The sequence below is a fragment of the Bombina bombina genome, chromosome 2 (genome assembly GCF_027579735.1).
Source record: "Bombina bombina isolate aBomBom1 chromosome 2, aBomBom1.pri, whole genome shotgun sequence".
NCBI classification, from domain to species: Eukaryota; Metazoa; Chordata; class Amphibia; order Anura; family Bombinatoridae; genus Bombina; species Bombina bombina.
In genome coordinates this window covers 1,101,934,229-1,101,951,650 of record NC_069500.1, presented here as the reverse complement: position 1 = coordinate 1,101,951,650, position 17,422 = coordinate 1,101,934,229, and the positions used below count along the sequence as shown (strand labels likewise).

The window sequence follows — 17,422 nt, the reverse complement described above, 5'->3', positions numbered from 1 at the left end:
TTTTCATGTAATTTAAAAGGGCAGTCAACACCAGAATTGTTGTTGTTTTAAAAGATAGATAATCCCTTAATTACCCAATCCACAGTTTTGCATAAGCAACACAGTTATAATAATACACATTTTACCTCTGTAATTACCATGTATCTAAGCCTATGCAGACTGCCCACTTATTTCAGTTCTTTTGACAGACTTGCATTTTAGCCAATCAGTGCTCACTCCTCGGTAAATTCACGTGCATGAGCTCAATGTTATCTATATGAAACACATGAACTACGCCCTCTAGTGATGAACAGCTGTCAAAATGGATTTAGATTAGAGGCGGCCTTCAAGGTCTAAGAAATTAGCATATGAACCTCTTAGGTTTAGCTTTGAACAAAGCTAAATTGGTGATAAAAACAGATTGGAAAGTTGTTTAAAATTAAATGCCCTATTTGAACCATGAAAGTTTTTTTTTTTTTTTTTGGACTTGACTTTCCCTTTAATGCTGAAAATTATGGGCTTTCTATTTTCTGGCTAAAGTGGAAATTAGACTCCAGACATTACTGCTATATTCTACTTAGTTACTGGTTGCACACTCCAGTAGCCAATTTATATCCAGTGTTCTCCCCAGGACCTTTTTAATAGGAGCACCCCCTGGCTGATTTTACTAACCACCCGGCTAAAAGTTTTAGCTAATATTAAGCTAAAATTAGCTAATATTATTTGTGTTGTTTATTAGACAAATTATATTATATTATTCTCAGGCTAATCATTGTTTAAAATACTTTTTTCCATCTCTATCATTTTGTTGCTCTTTGAACGTGCTATATATACTGTATATATGTGTGTGTATCGATAAAAATAAAGATAGATATAGATACTGTATATTTACTGCTTTGGAAAGAAAAATTAGAGACATCTTCAAAATGATCAGTTTCTCTGGTTTTACTATTTATAGGTATGTGTTTGAGTAAAATGAACATTTTTGTTTTATTCTATAAACTACTGAAAACATTTCTCCCAAATTCTAAATAAAAATATTGTCATTTACAGCATGACAACTGGTCAAAATAAAAAAATAGATGCCAGTGCTTTCAGACCTTGAATAATGCAAAGAAAACAAGTTTATATTTATTTTTAACAGCACAAAACTAATGTTTTAACTTAGCAATAGTTCAGAAATCAATATTTGGTTTAGTAACCCTGATTTTCAGCTTTCATGCGTCTTGGCATGCGCTCCACCAGTCTTTCACATTGCTGTTGGGTGACTTTGTCATTCCTGGTGCAAAAATTCAAGCAGCTCTGCTTTGTTTAATGTTTTGTGACCATCCATCTTCCTCTTGATCACGTTCCAGAGGTTTTCAATGGGGTACAGGTCTGGAGATTGCGCTGGACAGGACAGGGTCTTGAACTGGTGGTCCTCCATCCACTCCTTGATTGACCTGGTTGTGTGGCATAGAGCATTGCCATGCTGGAAAAAAAACAATCCTTAGAGTTGGGGAACTTTGTCAGAGCAGAAGGAAACAAGTTTTCTTCCAGTATAACATGGTTTGATTCAATCGTCCTTCATAAAGATAAATTTGCCTGATTCTAGGCCATTTTCTTTGATTTTTCAACTTTTAGCTTTGCCCAACACCTGGTTGTCTAGTGGTTAGACTGAGGCCTGGAGAGGCCTACAAGCCACAGCGTCTCGAACCCACTGTGAATTGAGCTGGTATTGGTCAGATTTATCTTTGTGAAGGATGCATGAATCAAGCCACGTACAAGGTTATCTTGGAAGAAAGCTTGTTTCCTTCTACTCTGACAATGTTCACCAACTCTGAGGATTGTTTTTTCCAGCAGGACAATACTCTATGCCACACAACCAGGTCAATCAAGGTGTGGATGGAGGACCACCAGTTCAAGACCTTGTCATGGCCAGCCCAATCTCCAGACTTGAACCCCTTTGAAAACCTCTGGAATGGGATCAAGAGGAAAATGGATGGTCACAAGCCATCGCACAAAGCCTGGTTGCTTCAATTTTTGCACCAAGAGTGGCAAAAAGTCACCCAACAGCAATGGTGGACTGGTGGAGCGCATGCCAAGACGCATGAAAGCTGGAAATCAGGGTTATTCCACCAAATATTGATGTCTGAACTCTTACTAAGTTAAAACATTAGTATTGTGTTGTTTAAAGTGAATGTAAATTTTGATGCTAAAGTGCCCGGTTTTTAAAACTTCGATTAAAAACAGGGGCACTTTAATTCATCAAAATTTTCATTTCACTCCTGTTGTGAAAATAAACTTACCTTTTAATCTTCACAGCAGCTCCAGCTTCCTCCACCCGTTTCAAAGGCTCTTCCTGGGTCTAAAATGAGGCATCTGCCTTCCTCCAATCACAGCAGTGAATCAGACACTGAATCCCCCGGGGGGGAAGCTGTGATTGGAGAATGACCTATCAATCATTTCTGACATCAGAAATGGCTTGTGAGACCAGAGGAAGCTGGAGCTGCTGTGAAGTTTAAAAGGTAAGTTTTTTTTGTCACAACAGGAGTGAAATGTAAATTTTGATGAATTAAAGTGCCCCTGTTTCTAATAAGTTTTAAAAACCGGGCACTTTAGCATCAAAATTTACATTCACTTTAAAAATGAATATAAACTTGTTTTCTTTGCATTATCCAAGGTCTGAAAGCACTGCATCTTTTTTGCTTATTTTGACCAGTTGTGATTTTCTGCAAATAAATGCTGTAAATGATCAATTTTTTATTTGGAATTTTGGAAATGTTGTTATCATTAGTTTAAAGAATAAAACAAAAATGTTCATTTCTCTTGTAAGATGTATCGAGTCCACGGATTCATCCTTGTGGGATATTCTCCTTCCCTACAGGAAGTGGCAGAGAGAGCACCCACAGCAGAGCTGTCTATATAGCTCCCTCCTTAGCTCCACCCCCCAGTCATTCTCTCTGCCTGCTTAACTGCTAGGAAGGGCAAAGAGCTATGTGGTGACTATAATGTTAGTTTTTTAAATCATCATCAATTTCTCAGATTTGCCTTTCTAGACTGGCATTACCAGTTTGTGGCTCTTCCCTTCGGGTTAGCCACGGCTCCAAGAATTTTCACAAAGGTGCTAAGGTCCCTTCTGGCAGTTCTACGACCTCGGGGCATAGCAGTGGCGCCTTATCTAGAAGACATCTTAATCCAGGCGTCGACTTTTCAGCTAGCCAAGTCTCACATAGACATTGTGTTGGCTTTTCTGAGATCTCACGGGTGGAAGGTGAACATAAAAAAGAGTTCTCTCTTCCCTCTTACAAGAGTTTCCTTTCTAGGGACTCTGATAGATTTGGTAGAAATGAAAATATTTCTGACGGAGGTCAGAAAATCAAAACTCTTAACCACTTGCCGAACTCTTCATTCCATTCCTTGGCCATCTGTGGCTCAGTGTATGGAGGTAATCGGACTCATGGTAGCGTCAATGGACATAGTTCCTTTTGCCCTCCTACACCTCAGACCACTGCAACTATGCATGCTCAAACAGTGGAATGGGGATTATGCAGATTTATCTCCTCAACTGCATCTGGACCAGGAGACCAGAGATTCTCTTCTCTGGTGGTTGTCTCAGGACCACCTGTCTCAGGGAATGTACTTCCACAGGACAGAGTGGCTCATTGTAACGACAGATGCCAGCCTGCTAGGCTGGGGTGCAGTCTGGAACTCCCTGAAAGCACAGGGCTTATGGTCTCGGGAGGAATCTCTTCTTCCGATAAACATCCTAGAACTGAGAGCGATATTCAAGGCGCTTCAGCCGTGGCCTCAGCTTGCTGCAGCCAAATTCATCAGGTTTCAGTCGGACAACATCACGACTGTAGCTTATATCAATCATCAAGGAGGAACAAGGAGTTCTCTAGCGATGATGGAGGTAACCAAAATAATCCGATGGGCAGAGGATCTCTCTTGCCATCTCTCAGCAATCCACATTCCAGGAGTAGAGAACTGGGAGGCGGATTTTCTAAGTCGTCAGACTTTTCATCCGGGGGAGTGGGAACTCCATCCGGAGGTATTTGCTCAGCTGATTCGGCTATGGGGCACACCAGAATTGGATCTGATGGCGTCACGTCAGAATGCCAAACTTCCTTGTTACGGGTCCAGGTCCCGGGATCCCAAGGCGGTACTGATAGATGCTCTAGCAGTACCTTGGTCCTTCAATCTGGCCTACATATTTCCACCGCTTTCTCTCCTCCCATGTCTGGTTGCCAGAATCAAGCAGGAGAGAGCTTCTGTGATTCTGATAGCACCTGCGTGGCCACGCAGGACTTGGTATGCAGACCTAGTGGGCATGTCCTCGGTTCCACCGTGGACCCTGCCAATGAGACGGGACCTTCTAATCCAAGGTCCGTTCTCGCATCCAAATCTAGTTTCTCTGCCTCTGACTGCTTGGAGATTGAACGCCTAATTCTATCAAAGCGTGGGTTCTCTGAGTCGGTCATTGATACCCTGATTCAGGCTAGAAAACCTGTCACCAGGAAGATCTATCATAAGATTTGGCGCAACTATCTTTATTGGTGTGAATCCAAAGGTTACTCGTGGAGTAAGATTAGGATTCCTATAATATTGTCTTTTCTCCAAGAAGGGATTATCAGCTAGTTCTCTAAAAGGACAAATATCTGCTTTGTCTATTCTACACAAACGTCTGGTAGATGTTCCAGACGTTCAAACTTTTAGTCAGGCTTTGGTCAGAATTAAGCCTGTTGCTCCGCCTTGGAGCCTAAACTTAGTCCTTCAAGGGGTTCCGTTTGAACCTATGCATTCCATAGATATTAAGCTTCTATCTTGGAAAGTTTTGTTCTTAGTTGCTATCTCTTCGGCTCGAAGAGTTTCTGAGCTATCTGCTTTACAGTGTGATTCCCCTTATCTTATTTTCCATGCACATAAGGTGGTTTTGCGTACCAAACCTGGTTTTCTTCCTAAGGTTGTTTCTAATAAGAATATCAATCAAGAGATTGTTGTTCCTTCTCTGTGTCCTAATCCTTCATCAGAGAAGGAACGTCTGTTGCACAATCTTGATGTGGTTTGTGCTTTAAAGTTCTACTTACAAGCAACCAAAGATTTCCGTCAAACATCTTCATTGTTTGTTGTTTATTCTGGTAAGTGGAGAGGCCAAAAGGCTACGGCTACCTCTCTTTCCTTTTGATACTTTTGCTTCTTCGGAGGCTGTTTTTGGGAGAAAGGTTCTACAAGCAGTGGTGCCTTCCGTTTAAGGTCCCTGTCTTGTCCCTCCCTTCATCAGTGTCCTAAAGCTTTGGTATTGGTATCCCACAAGTAAGGATGAATCCGTGGACTCGATACATCTTACAAGAGAATACATAATTTATGCTTACCTGATAAATTTATTTCTCTTGTGATGTATCGAGTCCACGGCCCGCCCTGTTTATTTAAGACAGGCATATATATTTTTATTTTTAAACTTTCAGTCACCACGGCACCCTATGGATTCTCCTTTTTCTTCCTAGCCTTCGGTCGAATGACTGGGGGGGGGGGAGCTATATAGACAGCTCTGCTGTGGGTGCTCTCTCTGCCACTTCCTGTAGGGAAGGAGAATATCCCACAAGTAAGGATGAATCCGTGGACTCGATACATCACAAGAGAAATACATTTATCAGGTAAGCATAAATTATGTTTTTACTCACACATACCTATAAATAGTAAAACCAGAGAAACTGATCATTTTGCAGGGGTCTCATATTCTTTTCTTGAGCTGTATATACATATACTGTGTGTGTATGTGTTCAACAATAATCTGAACTCAAGCTCACACAGGTTTTATGGTAAAATCCTATAGGTTTTTTTTAAGGCTATGACATATTAGCATTTAAACCACTTTGAAACTGAAGGGCATTGGTAAATTAGCGAAGAGCAAAGTACATGCTCTCTGGGAGTGTTAGTTCTAAATGTGCGTAGCTAAAACATTGATTACATGCTTGCAATGCATGACATCGTCAGACGCTAACTTGACAAGCACAGCAGTGGCCAAAGTAGCTTAATATTAGCAGCAATGACATTATAAATAAAACGGAAGTAAACAGCCCTCTGAATAACATCCAGTATCACAGTTACAAAAGCTTTGCATAAATATTATTAAATATCAACTGGTAACCAGTTATTTATTAAAAATAGTTTTCATTAATTGTTTATCCAACCTAAGACTTGAGGTACTCAATATGGCTCTCCAGTACTATTCATCTGACTTCCATATCTGTCCCCATTTGAAGAACACAGTGCATGGTGCCTGCAGCTGGCTTGTTCATTGTGCGCATTGTATGTGCTTTATTCTGTATGTTTATGTCGGTATTGTGCTTATTATTTTGTTAAAGGGATGCTCATTTGCCATATCTTCATTCAGAAGTTTATTTGTTAGGGTTGAATGACATACATTTGTTCATGACCCCGTGAGTGGAAAAAAGTGGCACCTGTTTTTTTTTAAAAAAAAATGTTTTAGACATACATACCTGTATATGGTTTAAAATATTCACTGTCATTTAAATTTGTTTGTGATGTTTTACTTGTACATGGATATTTCTTGCATGATGTGCAGTTCATTTAATTGCACTCTTTAATTTTGTTAGTTGGATAAAATAATCAAATTTTTAGTTTAACATAAAATAATGGTCATAGGAGATACCCAATAAAGTGATACATTTTACAAATATATTGTATTTGCTTTATAGCAGACTTATTAACATATTTTATCGGGTTGTAGAAGTGATGCATTCATTTTGTAATTTAAAATATGAATGCTTATTTTGTATTTGAAATTAAATCCCCCTTATTTCTGCAGCCTCTAGTGTACTGAATTTATTTATTATTTAAATAAGGCTGTAGGCAATACAGCCAGAGTTAATAAACACCTATGTCTTGATCTTCACTGGGAGTGCACTTTTATGTGCTTGTTGCTTCTAGAACAAAAGTAAATGAAGCATATGTTCTGGGCTTTTTGTCACCATTACCTAAGGTTACAAGTACCTAGGAGCTTGATGCTATTTAACAATAAGACAGTGCTGAGCTGATACACCCTCTGTTTGTATCCTCTAAAGCCAAATAAAAAAAAAATCAAAGCTGCTGCAGCAGCATATGCCAGCTATAGGCTAGTTTCATAGTGTGTATATACACTCACCGGCAACTTTATAAGGTACACCTTGCTAGTACCGAGTTGGACCCCCTTTTGCCTTCAGAACTGTCTTAATTATTCATGGCCTAGAGTTAACAAGGTGTTGGAAACATTCCTCAAACATGTTGGTCCATATTGACATGATAGCATCACGCAGTTGCTGCAGGTTTGTCGGCTGCACATCCATAATGCAAATATCCCATTCCACCACATCCCAAAGGATATTGGATTGATATCTGGTGGCTGTGGAAGCCATTGGAGTACAGTGAACTAATTGTCATAAACCAGTTTGAGATGATTTGAGCTGTGACATGGTGCATTATCCTGCTGGATGTAGCCATCAGAAGATGGGTACACTGTAGTCATAAAGAGATGGACATGGTCAGCAACAATACTCAGGTAGGCCGTGGCGTTTAAACGATGCTCAATTGGTGTACTAAGGGATCCAAAGTGTGCCAAAAAAATATCCACCACACCAATACACCACCACCACCACCAGCCTGCACCGTTGATACAAGGCAGGATGGATCCATGCTTTCATGTTATTTACACCAAATTCTGACCCTACCATCCGAATGTCACGGGTGAAATCGAGACTCGTTAGACAAGGCAATGTTTTTCCAATCTTTTATCGTCCAATTTTGGTGAGCCTGTGCGAATTGTAGCCTCAGTTCCCTGTTCTTAGCTGACAGGAGTAGCCACCCGGGTGTGGTCTTCTGCTGCTGTAGCCCATCTGCTTCAAGGTTCGACTTGTTGTGCGTTCAGAGATGGTATTCTGCCTACCTTGGTTGTAACGAGTAGTTATTTAAGTTACTGTTGTCTTTCTATCATCTCAAACCAATCTGCCCATTCTCTTCAGGCATCAACAAGGCATTTTCGTCCACACAACTGCCGTTCATTGGATATTTTCTCTTTTTCTGACCTTTCTCTATAAACCCTAGAGATGGTTTTGCGTGAAAATCCCAGTAGATCAGCAGTTTTTGAAATACTCAGACCATCCCGTCTGGCACCAACAACCATGCCATGTTCAAAGTCACTTAAATCCCCTTTCTTCCCCATTCTGATGCTCGGTTTGAACTTCAGCAAGTCGTCTTAACCACGTCTAGATGACTAAATGCATTGAGTTGCTGCCATGTGATTGGGTGATTAGCAATTTGTGTTACCAAGCAATGGAACAGGTGTACCTAATAAAGTGGCCTCTATGTGTGTGTGTAAATATATATATATATATATATATATATATATATATATATATATATATATATATATACATTTTATAAATTAATTTTATCTATTCGCAATGTCATGTTATCCCAGAGGTTTCTGTAACACCATTTTTCACATTTTGTTTCTATCTAGAAGATATTATCAAATATTCTTTGATAATTTTTTCTTTTATGATTCAGAGCATACAATTTTAAGCAACTTTCCAATTTACTTCTATCATCAAATGTCTTCATTATTTTGGTATCTTTTCTTAAAGAAGCAGCAGTGCACTATTGGCAGCTAGCTGAACACAATGGGTGAGCCAATGACAAGAAGTTTATAAGTAAAGCCACCAATCACAGCTAGCTCCCAGTTGTGCATAGCTGCTCCTGAGCCTACTTAGGTATTTTTTTCAACAAGGATAGCAAACGAACAAAGCAAATCGTATATTAGAAATACATTGAAAAGTTGTTCAAAACTGCATGTTCTATCTTACTTCACTGTCCCTTTAATACCATTGTTCCCCTGTAAGTCTGCGCACAACCAATCAAGCCTTTTCTAAGTTTCGAGTGGCTTAATGAATAGGAGATTGTTTTGAGTGGAATATATCTGCACAAGGACCTAAGTGTGATAAGGGAGAAGCAAGCAGTAAAAATGAAAGTGAAAGTTACAATGTTATTGTTTTAGTTAAATAAAGCCATTTGTTATTAAGGTAAATATTTTTCTTTAGTTAAATAAAGCTATTTAACTTATTATTATTATTAGGGTAATGATTATGCTTCTCCTTCCAATAAAGTACACCAGAAAAGTTGACAAAAATGAATGATTGATAGGAATATTTTCGTAGCCCAATTGATTCCCATAAAGATCTCTACACTAAGATCTCTGCAAATCCAGATCTTAGAGTGGGGATCTTTTAAAAGTATCAGTCCGGCTACGACAGTATCCGAAGTGCATGAAAGATCCGAATGCGCATCCCTAATGATTAACCTATTAAACTGGAAATAGTTCACCTCCCAATAATTTCATAATTATTTATTTCTAAACGGTATATAACATCAGTAACTTTCAGATATAACTGGACAAATTATCTGAAAAGTTATTCTAAAAAATAATCCTTTATGTAGAAAATCATGATTTAAATCAAAGGTTACTGACTAATTTAAATCATGATTTAAATTTTTATTAAAATCGATTTGATTTAAATCAAATCCACCCTTTCGGAAAGGCTTTTTACTTTTCTTTGTATCTCACCTAGTGTTTTTTTGCAGTTCAACAGGTCTTGTGCCATGTTCAGCAACACCTACTACATTTGGAGATCTAAGAGCAGCAAATGGGCAAGGTCAACAGAGGCGTCGGATTACGTCAGTCCAGCCACCTACTGGTCTGCAGGATTGGCTCAAAATGTTCCAGGTACCCTTTTTTTTTATTTGCCAGTGAAAAGATTAATATTAAGAATGTTTACAGAAAAATATATGTGCTTTTAAATAAGCAAAGCCAGGGAAACATTATCTTCCATTTCCACCTTTTATCAACTGCTTCCTCCTTAGCAGATACAGATGTTGCCACCAATATAAGTGCAATTGTATGTACAAATTTGGGTTTGAGATCACTGTTAGTCATCGATCTGTTTATTAATCTTTCAGATGACAATATTGTGCCTCTTTAAGAGGAGACTGCAAAATACGCTTGTAAGTAAGCATTATAGAGGCATTGTGTGCACACAATAATAGCCATCTGTTGGAACGAGACCCCTTTCTAAATTTTCTGACTTGAGAGAGATGGAAAGGCCTAGTAAAGCCTGGGATTGAAAGAGATGATATTTCACTGGGTGTCCCAGGCTCATCTCATTAACAGTGCTAAATTGGGAGTTTTTAAAAGGTTTTATACTGGATTTTTATATCATTATCTCTGCATATTATTCTTTCTAATAGTGTCTATTACATGCAGTTAGATGAAAATTGGTGTATACTGTCCCTTTAACCATGTGCTGTATGACTGCTGCAAAATCCCTCCATGGTACAGCTTAATGTATTATGCAGTTTGTGCTAATGGGGAAGCAGGAAAGCCCAGGTTGCCTGCATAGTGGTCCCTCTGCTTTAGGCTGAACAATCCTGTCTCACAATGTTCTGCTGTGAATGCAGAACCAGAAAAGTTACACATTTTGTTATATACTTTGGAAACGTTTATAATAACTGTATGTATATAGTAGTTGTTCAAAGGGCAGCTATCTATAATTTGCCATAATACTTTTGTTTTGTGTATTTTTCTCTTGTCTTGTGCCAGGCTGCATGTATGCTTAGAAGTATTGCAGTCATTATTCCTAGTTTTGTATTCTAGGGTTGCTTAGTTGATTTCTTGAAGCAAAACGTGTTTTCAGTCAGTGCCATAGAAAATGGTTGGTTGTAAATAGGAAAGGTGAGATAACATACATGGTTAAAGAGAAATTCTACACTAGATTTTTGTTTTGTAGATGATCTATTTATATAACCCATACAGGTTTGTTTGTTTTTTTAAATGTATAGTTTTGCTTATTTTTAAATACCATTGCTCTGCTTTTCAGACTACTAACCAAACCAAGCCCCTAAGTTTTAGTAGAATACCGATGTATATCTACTCCAGCTTGCTCCTGTTTGTGTAAAGGGTCTTTTCATATGCAAAGGAAGGGAAAGGGGGGGGGGTCTGGTATTTCCCACTTGCAATGAGTGTTCCGGCTACATTTTTAACAGAGCTAAACTGGGAGCTTCTAAGTAAATTTTCAAACTGGATTTCTCCAACATAGGTGTGTCCGGTCCACGGCGTCATCCTTACTTGTGGGATATTCTCTTCCCCAACAGGAAATGGCAAAGAGCCCAGCAAAGCTGGTCACATGATCCCTCCTAGGCTCCGCCTTCCCCAGTCATTCTCTTTGCCGTTGTACAGGCAACATCTCCACGGAGATGGCTTAGAGTTTTTTAGTGTTTAACTGTAGTTTTTATTATTCAATCAAGAGTTTGTTATTTTAAAATAGTGCTGGTATGTACTATTTACTCTGAAACAGAAAAGAGATGAAGATTTCTGTTTGTAAGAGGAAAATGATTTTAGCAACCGTTACTAAAATCGATGGCTGTTTCCACACAGGACTGTTGAGAGGAATTAACTTCAGTTGGGGGAACAGTGAGCAGACTTTTGCTGCTTGAGGTATGACACATTCTAACAAGACGATGTAATGCTGGAAGCTGTCATTTTCCCTATGGGATCCGGTAAGCCATTTTTATTACAGAAAGAAAAAAAGGGCTTCACAAGGGTTTTTTAAGACTGTAGACATTTTCTGGGCTAAATCGATTTATATATAAACATATTTTATACTCCATAGCCTTGAGGAATTATTTTAATCTTGGGAATTTTGTAAAATAACCGGCAGGCACTGTATTGGACACCTTATTCTCTAGGGGCTTTCCCTAATCATAGGCAGAGTCTCATTTTCGCGCCTGTATTGCGCACTTGTTTTTGAGAAGCATGACATGCAGATGCATGTGTGAGGAGCTCTGATACATAGAAAAGACTTTCTGAAGGCGTCATTTGGTATCGTAATCCCCTTTGGGCTTGGTTGGGTCTCAGCAAAGCAGATACCAGGGACTGTAAAGGGGTTAAATATAAAAACGGCTCCGGTTCCGTTATTTTAAGGGTTAAAGCTTCCAAATTTGGTGTGCAATACTTTTAAGGCTTTAAGACACTGTGGTGAAATTTTGGTGAATTTTGAACAATTCCTTCATACTTTTTCGCAATTGCAGTAATAAAGTGTGTTCAGTTTAAAATTTAAAGTGACAGTAACGGTTTATTTTAAAACGTTTTTTGTACTTTGTTATCAAGTTTTTGCCTGTTTAACATGTCTGAACTACCAGATAGACTGTGTTCTGAATGTGGGGAAGCCAAGGTTCCTTCTCATTTAAATAGATGTGATTTATGTGACACAAAATTTAGAGAAAATGATGCCCAAGATGATTCCTCAAGTGAGGGGAGTAAGCATGGTACTGCATCATCCCCTCCTTCGTCTACACCAGTCTTGCCCACACAGGAGGCCCCTAGTACATCTAGCGCGCCAATACTCCTTACTATGCAACAATTAACGGCTGTTATGGATAATTCTATCAAAAACATTTTAGCCAAAATGCCCACTTATCAGCGAAAGCGCGACTGCTCTGTTTTAGAAAATACTGAAGAGCATGAGGACGCTGATGATATTGGTTCTGAAGGGCCCCTACACCAGTCTGAGGGGGCCAGGGAGGTTTTGTCTGAGGGAGAAATTTCAGATTCAGGGAAAATTTCTCAACAAGCTGAACCTGATGTGATTACATTTAAATTTAAATTGGAACATCTCCGCGCTCTGCTTAAGGAGGTGTTATCCACTCTGAATGATTGTGAGAATTTGGTCATTCCAGAGAAACTATGTAAAATGGACAAGTTCCTAGAGGTCCCGGGGCCCCCCGAAGCTTTTCCTATACCCAAGCGGGTGGCGGACATTGTAAATAAAGAATGGGAAAGGCCCGGTATACCTTTCGTCCCTCCCCCCATATTTAAAAAATTGTTTCCTATGGTCGACCCCAGAAAGGACTTATGGCAGACAGTCCCCAAGGTCGAGGGGGCGGTTTCTACTCTAAACAAACGCACCACTATACCCATAGAAGATAGTTGTGCTTTCAAAGATCCTATGGATAAAAAATTAGAAGGTTTGCTTAAAAAGATGTTTGTTCAGCAAGGTTACCTTCTACAACCAATTTCATGCATTGTTCCTGTCACTACAGCCGCGTGTTTCTGGTTCGATGAGCTAGAAAAGGCGCTCAATAATAATTCTTCTTATGAGGAGATTATGGACAGAATTTGTGCTCTCAAATTGGCTAATTCTTTCACCCTAGACGCCACTTTGCAATTGGCTAGGTTAGCGGCGAAAAATTCTGGTTTTGCTATTGTGGCGCGCAGAGCGCTTTGGTTAAAATCTTGGTCAGCGGATGCGTCTTCCAATAACAAATTACTTAACATTCCTTTCAAGGGGAAAACGCTGTTTGGCCCTGACTTGAAAGAGATTATCTCTGATATCACTGGGGGCAAGGGCCACACCCTTCCTCAGGATAGGTCTTTCAAGGCCAAAAATAAACCTAATTTTCGTCCCTTTCGCAGAAACGGACCAGCCCCAAGTGCTACGTCCTCTAAGCAAGAGGGTAATACTTCTCAAGCCAAGCCAGCCTGGAGACCAATGCAAGGCTGGAACAAAGGAAAGCAGGCCAAGAAACCTGCCACTGCTACCAAGACAGCATGAGATGTTGGCCCCCGATCCGGGACCGGATCTGGTGGGGGGCAGACTCTCTCTCTTCGCTCAGGCTTGGGCAAGAGATGTTCTGGATCCTTGGGCACTAGAAATAGTCTCCCAAGGTTATCTTCTGGATTTCAAGGGGCTTCCCCCAAGGGGGAGGTTCCACAGGTCTCAATTGTCTTCAGACCACATAAAAAAACAGGCATTCTTACATTGTGTAGAAGACCTGTTAAAAATGGGAGTGATTCATCCTGTTCCATTAGGAGAACAAGGGATGGGGTTCTACTCCAATCTGTTCGTAGTTCCCAAAAAAGAGGGAACGTTCAGACCAATCTTAGATCTCAAGATCCTAAACAAGTTTCTCAAGGTTCCATCGTTCAAAATGGAAACCATTCGAACAATTCTTCCTTCCATCCAGGAAGGTCAATTCATGACCACGGTGGATTTAAAGGATGCGTATCTACATATTCCTATCCACAAGGAACATCATCGGTTCCTAAGGTTCGCATTCCTGGACAAGCATTACCAGTTTGTGGCACTTCCGTTCGGATTAGCCACTGCTCCAAGGATTTTCACAAAGGTACTAGGGTCCCTTCTAGCGGTGCTAAGACCAAGGGGCATTGCAGTAGTACCTTACTTGGACGACATTCTGATTCAAGCGTTGTCCCTTCCTCAAGCAAAGGCTCACACGGACATTGTCCTGGCCTTTCTCAGATCTCACGGGTGGAAAGTGAACGTAGAAAAAAGTTCTCTATCTCCGTCAACAAGGGTTCCCTTCTTGGGAACAATAATAGACTCCTTAGAAATGAGGATTTTTCTGACAGAGGCCAGAAAATCAAAACTTCTAAACTCTTGTCAAATACTTCATTCTGTTCCTCTTCCTTCCATAGCGCAGTGCATGGAAGTAATAGGTTTGATGGTAGCGGCAATGGACATAGTTCCTTTTGCGCGCATTCATCTAAGACCATTACAACTGTGCATGCTCAGTCAGTGGAATGGGGACTATACAGACTTGTCTCCGACGATACAAGTAAATCAGAGGACCAGAGATTCACTCCGTTGGTGGCTGTCCCTGGACAACCTGTCACAGGGGATGAGCTTCCGCAGACCAGAGTGGGTCATTGTCACGACCGACGCCAGTCTGGTGGGCTGGGGCGCGGTCTGGGGACCCCTGAAAGCTCAGGGTCTTTGGTCTCGGGAAGAATCTCTTCTACCGATAAATATTCTGGAACTGAGAGCGATACTCAATGCTCTCAAGGCTTGGCCTCAGCTAGCAAAGGCCAAGTTCATACGGTTTCAATCAGACAACATGACGACTGTTGCGTACATCAACCATCAGGGGGGAACAAGGAGTTCCCTGGCGATGGAAGAAGTGACCAAAATCATTCAATGGGCGGAGACTCACTCCTGCCACTTGTCTGCAATCCACATCCCAGGAGTGGAAAATTGGGAAGCGGATTTTCTGAGTCGTCAGACATTTCATCCGGGGGAGTGGGAACTCCATCCGGAAATCTTTGCCCAAATTACTCAATTGTGGGGCATTCCAGACATGGATCTGATGGCCTCTCGTCAGAACTTCAAGGTTCCTTGCTACGGGTCCAGATCCAGGGATCCCAAGGCGACTCTAGTAGATGCACTAGTAGCACCTTGGACCTTCAAACTAGCTTATGTATTCCCGCCGTTTCCTCTCATCCCCAGGCTGGTAGCCAGGATCAATCAGGAGAGAGCATCGGTGATCTTGATAGCTCCTGCGTGGCCACGCAGGACTTGGTATGCAGACCTGGTGAATATGTCATCGGCTCCACCATGGAAGCTACCTTTGAGACGAGACCTTCTTGTTCAAGGTCCGTTCGAACATCCGAATCTGGTCTCACTCCAACTGACTGCTTGGAGATTGAACGCTTGATCTTATCAAAGCGAGGGTTCTCAGATTCTGTCATTGATACTATTGTTCAGGCCAGAAAGCCTGTAACTAGAAAAATTTACCACAAAATATGGAAAAAATATATCTGTTGGTGTGAATCTAAAGGATTCCCTTGGGACAAGGTAAAAATTCCTAAGATTCTATCCTTTCTTCAAGAAGGTTTGGAGAAAGGATTATCTGCTAGTTCCTTGAAGGGACAGATTTCTGCCTTGTCTGTGTTACTTCACAAAAAGCTGGCAGCTGTGCCAGATGTTCAAGCCTTTGTTCAGGCTCTAGTTAGAATCAAGCCTGTTTACAAACCTTTGACTCCTCCTTGGAGTCTCAATTTAGTTCTTTCAGTTCTTCAGGGGGTTCCGTTTGAACCCTTACATTCCGTTGATATTAAGTTATTATCTTGGAAAGTTTTGTTTTTGGTTGCAATTTCTTCTGCTAGAAGAGTTTCAGAATTATCTGCTCTGCAGTGTTCTCCTCCTTATCTGGTGTTCCATGCAGATAAGGTGGTTTTACGTACTAAACCTGGTTTTCTTCCGAAAGTTGTTTCTAACAAAAACATTAACCAGGAGATAGTCGTGCCTTCTTTGTGTCCGAATCCAGTTTCAAAGAAGGAACGTTTGTTGCACAATTTGGATGTTGTTCGTGCTCTAAAATTCTATTTAGATGCTACAAAAGATTTTAGACAAACATCTTCCTTGTTTGTTGTTTATTCTGGTAAAAGGAGAGGTCAAAAAGCAACTTCTACCTCTCTCTCTTTTTGGATTAAAAGCATCATCAGATTGGCTTATGAGACTGCCGGACGGCAGCCTCCTGAAAGAATCACAGCTCATTCCACTAGGGCTGTGGCTTCCACATGGGCCTTCAAGAACGAGGCTTCTGTTGATCAGATATGTAAGGCAGCGACTTGGTCTTCACTGCACACTTTTACTAAATTTTACAAGTTTGATACTTTTGCTTCTTCTGAGGCTATTTTTGGGAGAAAGGTTTTGCAAGCCGTGGTGCCTTCCATCTAGGTGACCTGATTTGCTCCCTCCCTTCATCCGTGTCCTAAAGCTTTGGTATTGGTTCCCACAAGTAAGGATGACGCCGTGGACCGGACACACCTATGTTGGAGAAAACAGAATTTATGTTTACCTGATAAATTACTTTCTCCAACGGTGTGTCCGGTCCACGGCCCGCCCTGGTTTTTTAATCAGGTCTGATAATTTATTTTCTTTAACTACAGTCACCACGGTATCATATGGTTTCTCCTATGCAAATATTCCTCCTTTACGTCGGTCGAATGACTGGGGAAGGCGGAGCCTAGGAGGGATCATGTGACCAGCTTTGCTGGGCTCTTTGCCATTTCCTGTTGGGGAAGAGAATATCCCACAAGTAAGGATGACGCCGTGGACCGGACACACCGTTGGAGAAAGTAATTTATCAGGTAAACATAAATTCTGTTTTTTATATCAGTATCTGTGCATATTATTCTTTATAGTGGTGTCTATTACATGCAGTTAAATGAAAATTGGTGTATAGTGCCCCTTTAATGTGACTATGCATGATTACATGTTTTTACTAAATTAGGTTCGTTATTACTGAAGTAGTGAGTTAAAGCCACATGAAACCCAACATTTTTATTTCATGATTCAGATAGAGCATACAATATTAAACACTTTCCATTTACTTCTATTATCTAATTTGCTTAATTTTACTGGTATTTATTGTTGAAGGAGCAGTAATGCATTACTGGGAGCTAGCTGAAAGCCAATGACAAGAGAAATATATATGCAGTCACTAATCAGCAGCTTGTAAATCTACTTAGGTATACTTTTCAACAAAGGATACAAACATAATTTAACCAATTAGATAAAAATAAATTGGAAAGTTATTAGAAATTGTATGC

At 40.4% G+C, this 17,422-nt stretch overlaps 1 protein-coding gene across 3 annotated transcripts in view; it reads left to right on the top strand.

The window, feature by feature from the left end:
* Positions 1-17,422, top strand: part of FBXW7 (F-box and WD repeat domain containing 7) — a 557,745-nt gene that overhangs the window by 469,133 nt on the left and 71,190 nt on the right. For all 3 annotated transcript variants that reach the window (XM_053703740.1, XM_053703741.1, XM_053703742.1), the window contains one exon: positions 9,598-9,739. In XM_053703740.1, the coding sequence (XP_053559715.1) occupies positions 9,598-9,739 (142 nt within the window). The remainder of the gene's footprint in view (positions 1-9,597; positions 9,740-17,422) is intronic.